Source organism: Triticum dicoccoides, chromosome 5A (assembly GCF_002162155.2).
Source record: "Triticum dicoccoides isolate Atlit2015 ecotype Zavitan chromosome 5A, WEW_v2.0, whole genome shotgun sequence".
Taxonomy (NCBI): Eukaryota; Viridiplantae; Streptophyta; class Magnoliopsida; order Poales; family Poaceae; genus Triticum; species Triticum dicoccoides.
In genome coordinates this window covers 14958866-14969616 of record NC_041388.1, presented here as the reverse complement: position 1 = coordinate 14969616, position 10751 = coordinate 14958866, and the positions used below count along the sequence as shown (strand labels likewise).

At 46.2% G+C, this 10751-nt stretch overlaps 1 protein-coding gene across 1 annotated transcript; it reads right to left on the bottom strand.

The window, feature by feature from the left end:
- Positions 1-2672: 2672 nt before the first annotated feature.
- On the bottom strand, positions 2673-6908 carry LOC119298820 (CBBY-like protein). The gene is made up of 11 exons (XM_037576122.1): positions 6610-6908; positions 5817-5866; positions 5459-5522; positions 5185-5233; positions 4927-4995; positions 4337-4398; positions 3844-3924; positions 3519-3673; positions 3344-3425; positions 3119-3262; positions 2673-3044 (listed from the first exon to the last, which is right to left on the bottom strand). Exons 1-11 carry the CDS (start codon positions 6843-6845, stop codon positions 2942-2944), a joined length of 1095 nt encoding a protein of 364 aa, XP_037432019.1. The 5' UTR covers positions 6846-6908; the 3' UTR covers positions 2673-2941.
- Between the last annotated feature and the right edge of the window lie 3843 nt (positions 6909-10751).

Genomic DNA, 10751 nt, shown 5'->3' with positions numbered 1-10751 from the left:
CAAACCCTCCCACGGTCCTCCCGCCGCCCCCTCTCTCCTCCGTCCATGGCCGACGCCCCCCCGACTTCCGGGGGCCTGGCCGTCGACCCGCCCGCAAAGGTGAAGAAGAAGGCGCCAAGGAAGCCCCGGTCGGAGTGCACACCAGAGGAGATCGCCAAGTTGGACGCGGAATCGGCGAAGAGGAGAGAACGAAGAGCGGTCGTCAAGGTCAATGCCGTCGCGGCCAAGTTCGCCGCCCAGCGCGATGAGCTGGAGGCCGCGCGGCGCAAGGCCGCGGCCGACGAGAAGGAGGACCTCGTCAACAAAGCGCACGCCATCCTCATGCTTGGCATGCGCCGTCCGGCCGGGTTCCCTGCAGCGGCCGTCGGCCCGGCGAGCACAGGCTCATCGGTCTCCCGGCCTACGCACTGCCAGTCGCCTACATCGCGCACCGCACCCATGTCGCCCGGCTTTCCTCCGCCAAGGCACGACGGTCAGACCCGTTTCTCGGGGTCGCCGGACGTGGGCTTGTTCGCGCCGTCGACACCGCGCCCCACGGCCGTCATCGACCTCAACGTCACGCCTGGGTCCAGCAGCGGCGGCCGGCCGGCCGTCGAGATGCAAAGAAAGCAGGCACGGGCACCGTTCACGGGCACCATGCCGGCCGGCCGGCCGTCGAGATGCAAAGAAAGCAGGCACGGGCAACGTTGCTTTTGGTTTTTTAAATAGATACGGACAGGGTGGGGCAAATGGATGCAGCAGCGCGCTGGGCGCACGGCCACCGCATCCCAGCACACGCCCGGACACGACTCCAAATTCCTATCCAAACGGACAGAGTCCGGACAAAACTGACGTCTGTTTGAAGTCGCGCGGTGGAGTTGGCCTTAGTCTACGCTCTTGGCAGGGTAATGTCCTGGGCCGCAGGTACAGGACGGAGTGGGACGTCGGCGCTGTTACCATGGAACGACGTGACGGGACAATGTGGGCTAGCTGCGTACATTAAAGCTGCGTCGTCTGACCCATGAGCCTATTCTTTTCATAAATCTTGAGATGTGGGAAGGTGTGTGATACCGTGAATCCGTGATCATCCGAGGACGACCACTCCTTCCAATTTTTGGTCAATCGACCAGCTACAAACACATAACTAACAACTCGCTATCCGATGTCTCATTTGAAACTAGCTTAGATGCAGTAAATGATGCACATGTTATAATGCCTATTCTGTCTAACTTAGAAAATAAACTCTCGCTTGCATCGTCGTTGTGTTGTCAAGTTTGTGAACTACCTATCCCGGGTCATTTACCATGCCACTAGAAATTTCCCGCTAAATCACATCGCTAAGATTAAACGATATGTTGTTTTGGACGAAAATATGTATCATTGGTATATAAGTAGAATTCTGTTGAAGTAAAATTTGGTGTGTTTTGTCTATGAGGACGTGTCTGAAGGGAAGGCACATGGGTCGATAACATCAACATCAAAGATGTGGAGGAGTGCTAACAAATACTCCTATATATTAGTTGATTGTATGATTCATACTATCAATGATTATTAGGTGTATACGTAGTAGATGCTTTATTTATAAGAGCCTATTTGTATCTAGTATCTTATTTACAGACGAGTTTATATATGTTGATAATGATGCTCCTATTGTAATGCATTTTGTGGCTAGTCACGAAAATGAACCCCGTGGGATACGATTGTCATTGCGATGTCTTGTATGTCAATTATGTATCTCTCTCCATTTACCGTGCTGCTTGCAATTTCCTAGTGCCTCCCATGCCCACGAGTAGATGATATACCATTTTCCACAAGAATATGTATCATGGAATCCATGTAAAAGCGTAGCTCGGTGTCTTTTGGCTTGGAGAGTGTGTTTGAGGAAAAGGAAAATGTGTCAAGAAAATCGATACCATATATGAGAAGGAGCACTGAAAAATATGTATATATTGATGGAATGTATGATACCATATATGAGAAGGAGCACTGAAAAATATGTATATATTGGTGTATGAGGGGAGTAAAACCGCGGCAAGTGATACTAGCTCCACTGCTCAAGTGTATTCTCTTTTGTTAGCAGGCATCAAGGTAATTTATGTGACAGACACACGCATAGCATAAACAAAAGATAGTATAGATAGAAGTTCATTTTGATTAGGCCAGCACACTCTTCTTAAATATGAATTTTTGGTTCCATACTCTTATAACTTGGATACCCCTATTGGATAAAGGCACGTTATGATTTAGCATGCAACCTGCTAACCCATGCAATTACGGATAAACAACACTCTTCTTCAATATGTACAAGTCCTAGGGGGATATGAATCACAACCGTATAGAATGGATGATGAAGTTTCAGCTTCAAAGAAAGAACGCCGCCCTTGTTTGTGGGAGCCTCATCTCCTACTGCATGGCGTCCATGGCACTGCAGAGAACGTTTCTTGTACAGAAATGATACTTGAACCCCATATCAGTCTCGTGTTCACAAGGTTTGATGCTGATGTATGCTTCCCAATGCCTTCAATGTCTACAAGCAATGAAACAGCCCAAGGCGAATGGCAATATAGTATACAACGAAATGCTAAAGCTGACGACATACCAACAATGCCAGAGGAGGAACTCCGTATAAATATACAGGGAAGATCCAGATCCTCAGCCATCGTGATGCAATAAGTAAGGTAGATGGCAAGGACTCAGTCAGATGTAGGAGTATATATGAAGGCACAGAACAAACTCGGTCGAGTAACAGTACAAATGTTCAATACTTCACGGGTACAATAACAACATAAAAACAACAAAGCAGCTGGTGCTTATTGTAACTTTCTGCCGCAAGCTCGGCATTATATAAAGCCTCGTTTTGCTAGCTCGGGTTTAAATCAAGCCGCGTTTCGATCATCACCAAGTCGGTCGGTTACAAACTGACGGCAGGGAACTCACATCCAATGCCTAGTTTACAAAGGTATTAGGACCACCTCTTGCTAAGTAGTTTTGATACTGTTAGGTCCGTATCACCGAATCCATCCATGACGGCCTTTGCGGAGTGAAATTCTGCTCTAGCAGTTAGGCTGGGAAGGGCAGACAGAAGTAAGATAACAAGCAACATAATTCAGTACTGACTACTGAAGATGAAATCAGTCACCTGCTTCGGACAACTATGCACGGCATGCCAATGCGCTCAGCTGCGATGACGCTGGGTTGGCTACCCGCTACAAGGATGCAGTTTTGCACATTGCATCCCACATATTCGGCCCCAGCTCGCAGCGTGGCTATTATCTTCTCGGAACTGAGTCGTGATTGAACAGTGAATTCCAGATATATTACTCCAATGCAAGAAAATAATGCTTAATCCGCAGATAGTAATAACCTTTTAGATGCTGTGTTAATGTCAACGCTGAGTTTTAGAAGTGATGCAACCTCTTCTGCTATCCTCTGTTTCTCTGCAGAAGCTGTCACAACCAAGCATATGGAAATAAGCTCAGACGGCACTAGGATTATTAAATATTAGCAAGAATGCAATTGCTCTAATCAGTAATGCTCACCGGCCTTTTGTACTTCCTTGGTAAGTTGTTCATCCAAACTGGAGGCAACTCCTTCACCAAGAACAAGCTGCCCATAAAGACTTCTTTCAACCTCGTCTTTTCCAACAATGTTTATTTTCGACGTTCTCTCAGGGCCTAACTTCTCAACTATTGATCTGCAGTGGGGAAAAAAATGTACATTACAGTGTTTACTGGATGTCATTACCATGAACACAGGTGCCAGGCTTATTTTGAAACTTTGAAACAAATGCAAGTGTTGACATGGAAAAAAATTCTCCCCAGAAAGGGAGATAACAAATAGGAGCAACTAAACATTAAACCAAACCTTGAAATCTTCTCTCCATTTCTGCCATATGTTGCCAATATGGCTACAGGCACACCCTCACTAAGTGCATCATCGATGAACCTTCAAATTATTTTCATACACAATATCAGACATGAGGTAACATAATGTCAAGGAAAGAGTCGTTCATAGAGCAAACACAGGGCACATAAAAGAGACAATAACTAAAAAATGATTATTTATTGACACTAAAGCATGCTGAATGGGTAAGAACATGAAGAAATTTTTGAGTATGTGTTATGACTACAATCCCTTATTGCATATAACAGCAAACTCCTCACATACGAGGCAATCTATTTATCCAAAGACCTATAATTCGTTGAAATTTCGCAGGGCGGAAGAATAGCTCATGGCTTCTTACAGTTAATTTGTGATATCCTGAAAGTGCTCATCAATCATAACTCAAACTCTCTTGGAACTCTTTCTCTAGAAAGGTTTGCAACAAATATAGATACGCAGGAAACAGTAAACATACTTCTCAACTCCAGGACGCAGTGGTAAGTCATCAGAAGCAGAGAGCTTTTCCAAAGCTTTCAACTATGAGAAGAATAAACCTATTAGCCTTTTAGTCTATGAGAAGAATAAACTCGTCAATTGGTTCAAAATCAAACTGTAAATTAGATCACGTAAGGACAGAAACCCTTAGTCATTTTGGACTCGGGTGTAAAATTAAACTCATATATATTCAAGATCAACCGTAAATTACAAAGCAAACATAAAACTGAGTGCATTGAACAGGAAATAAGCAATTTAACCCTGTTTCAAGGTTATTATTCAAATCCGGTGCCTTCCGGAGTCCCAGTTGTAACTTGTAAATATCAGTTTGCTACCCACCTTCCTTAGCAGAACAAAGGATGATATACCCATGAGAATGAGGATATTGATTGAATACAGTTAGTTCTAAACGTGAAATGAGGTGAATCACATTGCAAATTTTAGTTGGAATCAAGATAGGTGCCTATGATCAAAATTTTAATAGCAGGCTGGTGATATTTCTAGATAATATTTTAGGTACATGCATTAGAGTAAAGCTGCTAAAGAATGGTTGGTAAAATATATATCTACCTTCTCACTAAGAACACGTTTTGTAAATGACCCTTTCTCACTAGTTGGCAGAGATGTAGGCCAGCCAATCTGCATCAAATTGGGTGAAAGGGTGGAGATGAGTATGCATTTATTTCCAATGTTTCCATCCATCAGAAAATGTAATTAGTCAGGTCCACAACACTATGTTAAAATATGAGCAGTTATGTTGTACAGGAGAAATAAATAAGTAGTCCTATTTAACCAAGTAGGAAAGTTGGGAGAAGAAACAGAGGGTACCCTATCAAAGAACAGCACCAGCATCCTTTCCTCGTCGCCACTAGATTTCCTAGAAAACTATGATGGTTTAGGAAAATAAATAAAAATATGGATAAAATGGGAACAAATTCACATGCAGCCTAGTCCAAACATGTGTATAAAGGAGCTAGGAGCAGATAATAATCACTCGAAGCCACAGGATGGAAGAAATAGAAGAGGGAAATATTAAAATTAGTGATGTCAATGGTCAACCTGTGATACTCAGGTCTATGTGGCTGAAGAATTCAATACGCACCTCACTAAATCAGCATATATTGGCTCTGTCCAATTCGCACAATCCAAGCCAAGATTTTGAAATGCTGATGGAAGAAAATGTTGGATAGCGTTAAAACAAGATGACGAGTAAGAACGACACAAACTTACACTTGCAAGATCTCTATTGTGTTAAACTCCTAGTCATACAGGTTTGATTCTACAGAGAACAGTTATTGAGTAGGCAAATACTGCACACTAGTGCTGCCACATTGTCTACTCATTTCATGTTTTCCACTTAAATGTTGGCATGTCATAGACTAAGAAAATGAAGTATCAAACAAATTGAATAGTACTTGGTAAGGGCGTTAAGCAAAGATGTATATTTACATTGTCCGCACCTACATTGAAAGCTTGGCGGTAGCCGAAGCGGTAGACATCTGCAAGAACTCTGGAAGAAGATAGAAACACAATATTCAATCAAAAAGCACAAAAGGGACATACAGAGTTATCGGTACACGTCACTTAACAACAAACAAGTTACTACTACATGGCACGATAATAGCCAAAGTCAGTACTGGAATACAGCCAAAGTTAGTACCGGAATACCACAAACTGTTTAGCTGCCTTGAATAGGTGAACCCTACAGGCAACACATTTCCTCAGCAGAATAAAGCTAATGAGAAATTGCTAGTAGTATTTGCACAAAGAATGAAACATGGTGCATATTAAATCGATGTGATAGCGCAATCACGGTACAAGATATGTCATTGACTTCTAGCCTCAGGAGAACTGGTAACTCCTGCATTTCTCAACACTTACAGAGCAGCTCTATACGGTGATTCCTACTCTATCCCTGCAGCCAGCTGACTAGATGGGTAACAGCAATCTCTACAGCTACAGCAATACCAGAAACTAGTCATGTGTCCAGAAACTAGTCTTGACTCGGGATAATTCCTGCATTTTTCTGCATTTACAGAGCAGTTCTATCCCATAACTCCTGCTCTATCCCTGTAGCCAGATGACTAGATGAGCAACAGCAATATCTGCAGCTACAGCAACTGAATCAATATGTAGCAAACTACTACTGATCTGTGATACAGAAACAGAGCAGGTCACACTTTTGGGGGATCCAAGTAGTGTTAGAATCCAACAGCCAATCAGCAAAAATACAGGATTTTTGGGGGTCCTGACCCTTCCACTTCGAGGAGCACGGCGAGCCCCGGCTCGGCGGAGCCTCCTGATGGCGGGGAGGAGCACCGGAGCGGCATCGGCCGGAGACGGCGGGCTGAACTCGGGGAGGCGGCCGCGCGGAGAGGGAGCGGGGTGGCGCTGGAGGAGGCGTGGACGGAGGAAGGGGTCTTCGTGGCCTCAGTCCGGGGCGATGGCCGGAGCATGAGGCATCGAGCGGCGGCGGCGGCGGCGGCCATGGCGGCGGAGGGTGCGCGGTGAGGCGAGGCGAGCTACCAGACGTGGAGATATGTGTTCGGTCGGCCACTGGACTTGTGGACCCAACGTCAAGTGGAACATATGCTCCAACTGAATTCCATTTCCTTTTTTTTCTTCTTCTTATCTTAGAGATATGGTCAAATAGTTTGAAATGTGCACAAATTTCGAATGCATAACCTAATTTTATTTTTGTTTCTAGATTTCCTACATCACAGCTAACTGAAGACAATCTCATATGGTTAAATTGTTTCAAATGCGGTCAAATTTCAATTACTCGAGCTACTTTTTTTGGGGGTTCTAGACGCTGATATGGTGCAAATTTTTGCGAGGAAAAAAAGGGGCACTGCAACTTCGTATTGGCAGAAAGAGAAACATCATCATCCATGAAAAACATATCCCAAATGCTAGCGCTCCAGTTGTCGATCAGACTGTGAAATTGTGTCAAATGGAGGGAAGCGCCAACAGGTGGGGATAGGGGTGAGACGGTGGTTTTTGTCCCCTTCTGTTTGTATCACATTTCTCCAGCTTGTCTGCTTCCTCACAACGTGCGATCCACCGCCGCCTCCATTAGAATTGGGTGGCTCGCCGGCAACCGTGTGGGAGAGTAACAACATCGGTGCGGCACCATGCAGGGGAGCGACATCCAGCGGGAAGGCACGAGCATGGAGGAGGAAAAGTAAGGAGGGCAGGCTTGCACGCACTTGCATGAGGGGACGGGGAGGCTATTGGCGGGAAGGAAGGGATGGAGAGGCGGGAGGCTTCCAGTGTACGGGAGGGATGTGTGGGAGGCTACCGACGGTTAGGGAAGGCCAAAATTTGTCCTCAATCGACGCTCACCTCGGTGCTAGCTCCCCGTGATTATTTTCTAGGTTTCTCTAGAAACGGTTCGTTGCAGAGGGAGGGAGAGGGGTGAATGTTGCGTGAGGAAGGGAGGTCGGTATACACGAAGGCCTGCACGAGGAAGGAGATAGCACGGGTCACCGAATCCCAGCAGTAGAGGAGAGTGAGGATGAAAGAGGGACGTGGTGCATGAGTGCTGCATTGGGATTTTCTCGAAGAAGAGAGGATGATGCAATACACTAGAGATAAGTATTGCCCACAGTTAAGAACCAAGGTTATCAATATAATAGGAGAACCACGATGAAACCTCGTTAGCAGCACCTACACACAAAGCAAATACTTGCACCCAACGCGATAAAGGGGGTTGTCAATCCCCTCGGCAGTTATTTGTAAGGATCAAAACTCATAGTGATAGATAGATAAAATAAAATACAAAATAAAACAACGATAAATAAAATGCAGTAAGGGATTTTTGAATTTTATATATGATAAAAGTAGACCCGGGGGGCATAGTTTTCAGTATAGGCTTCTCTCGACAACAATCATATGGTTTGTAAATAAATTACTGATGGGCAATTGATACAAAAGCGTATAGTTATGACGATATTCAAGGCAATGATTATGTATATAGAAATCATGTCCGACACAAGTAGACCGACTTCTATCTGCATCTACTAATGTTACTCCATCCATCGACTGTTATCCAGCATGTATCTAAAGTATTAAGTTAATAAAAACAGAGTAACGCCTTAAGCAAGATGACACGATGTAGACAAAGTAAATATAACCAATATGAATAAACCCCGTTGTTTTTCTCTTAATGGCAACAATAAGACTTTGTCACTGGGATATAGAGCACCACAGGATTGAACACGTTACAAAGCACCTCTCCCATTGATGATGTTGCCACCTTATTTTCTTTCTCACAGTTGGTCGGCGTTCCTTTATATTTGTTGCTTGGTTGGGCCTTACGGAGCCGCTGGCACGTACTAGATGTTGTCTTGCACTCTGGTTGCTTTCTTGCGCCTCCAATTCTTTCTTTTGTTCCTTCTTTCTTAAGCCTTGTTTCCTTCTAGGTGATGATTTTCATCCATGTTTAAGCTATTTCCCCATGGAAACAAATTAAACAAAGAATTTCATGATCTCTCGCATTCATTACTCATTAGTGGTAATATCAGAGTGATTTTCTCAAAAATCCCAAGATTATCCGTTTTAAACAATGGGGTGATCAGCGCAAAAAATATCATTCATCAGAAGGGAGGCGTTGGTGCTGGCATTTTGCTGCTCAAGTCGCCTGCGCGGGGCGACACGTGGGAGTAGGGGGGAGGGGGTGTTGCTTAATCAAAGTTCTCGATCACGATCACTCGCTCGCTTGCGCCGCTCCCGCGAGCGGCCGGGCGAAACCCTAGTCCATCGCCGCCGCCTCCCACACCTTCGCCTTCCCCTCCCTCGCCGCCGCCAGGGGACGGCGCCGGCAAAGCCTGTGCGTGCGTCGGCGGCGGCAGGGTCCTTCCCTCCCCACGAGGCGCGGGCGGCGCGGGACGTCTGGCTTCCGTGGTGGCGCGTGTGGCCAAGAACGGCGTGCAGTCGAGTGAATCTGGTGTGGGGGCGGCCAGGAGAGAGCGGATCTGGCGCCGGCGAGGGCATGGCGCGGCCTGCCGCGGAGGCGGCTAAGCGAGCGGATTTGTCGCTGACGAGAGCGCGTCCAGGGGCGAGCGGGCGTGCTGCGCGGCCTGGCCCGGTGGCGGCCAGGCGAGGGCGCGCGTGGACGCGGCCCGGGGTGGGTGCGACCTGTCGCGGTGGCGGCCAGGCGAGGACGCGTGGAGGTCTGCGGTCCAGGTGTGGGTCGCTCATCGCGGAGGGCTAGGGAGCGCGCGTGGTCGCGGGGCTGGCGTGGCTTGCCCCTCCGGGTGAGTGGCGGCCGGGCCTAGCCAGATCCGAGGGTGGCGTGCTGGTGGTTGCCTCAGATTCGGCGCGGGCTGGCGGGTGATACGTCTCCAACGTATCTATAATTTTTTATTGTTCCATGCTATTATATTATCTGTTTTGGATGTTTATGGGCTTTATTATACACTTTTATATATTATTTTTGGGACTAACCTATTAACCCAGAGCCCAGTGTTAGTTTCTGTTTTTTCCTTATTTTAGAGTATCGCGGAAAAGGAAAATCAAACGGAGTCCAATTGACCTGAAACTTCATGGAACTTATTTTTGGACCAGAAGAAGCCCACGGAGTATCGGAGTTGGACCAGGAGAGTCCCGGACTGCCCACGAGGGTGGAGGGCGTGCCTGATACGTCTCCAACGTATCTATAATTTTTGATTGCTCCATGCTATATTATCTACTGTTTTGGACTATATTGGGCTTTATTTTCCACTTTTATATTTTTTTTGGGACTAACCTATTAACCGGAGGCCCAGCCCAGAATTGCTGTTTTTTGCCTATTTTAGTGTTTCGGATAAACGGAATATCAAACGGAGTCCAAACGGAATAAAATCTTCGGGAACGTGATTTTCTCACCGAACGTGATCCAGGAGACTTGGACCCTTCTCCAAGGAACAAAAGAGGCGGTTACGAGGGTGGGGGGCGCCCCCCTCCCTAGGGCACGCCCCCCTTCCTCGTGGGCCCCTCGTTGCTCCTCCGTCGTACTTCTTCCTCCTATATATACACACGTACCCCCCAAACGATCAGAACAGGAGCCAAAAATCTAATTCCACCGCCGCAACTTTTTGTATCCATGAGATCCCATCTTGAGGCCTGTTCCGGAGCTCCGCCGAAAGAGGGCCGTCATCACGGAGGGCTTCTACATCATCATAGCCTCTCCGATGAAGTGTGAGTAGTTTACCTCAGACCTTCGGGTCCATAGTTAGTAGCTATATGGCTTCTTCTCTCTCTTTGAATCTCAATACAAAGTTCTCCCCCTCTCTTGTGGAGATCTATTTGATGTAATCTTCTTTTTGCGGTGTGTTTGTTGAGACCGGTGAATTGTGGGTTTATGATCAAGTCTATCTATGAATAATATTTGAATCTTCTCTAAATTCTTTTAT

Excerpts from the sequence above, each read along its gene's own strand:
- LOC119298820 (XM_037576122.1), bottom strand. The coding sequence starts at position 6,845 with ATGGCCGCCGCCGCCGCCGCCGCTCGATGCCTCATGCTCCGGCCATCG. Across the intron at positions 3,674-3,843 it reads AATGGAGAGAAGATTTCAAG|ATCAATAGTTGAGAAGTTAG; the intron begins GTTTGGTTTAAT and ends TCCCCACTGCAG. Across the intron at positions 3,045-3,118 it reads TGCATAGTTGTCCGAAGCAG|CCTAACTGCTAGAGCAGAAT; the intron begins GTGACTGATTTC and ends TGCCCTTCCCAG.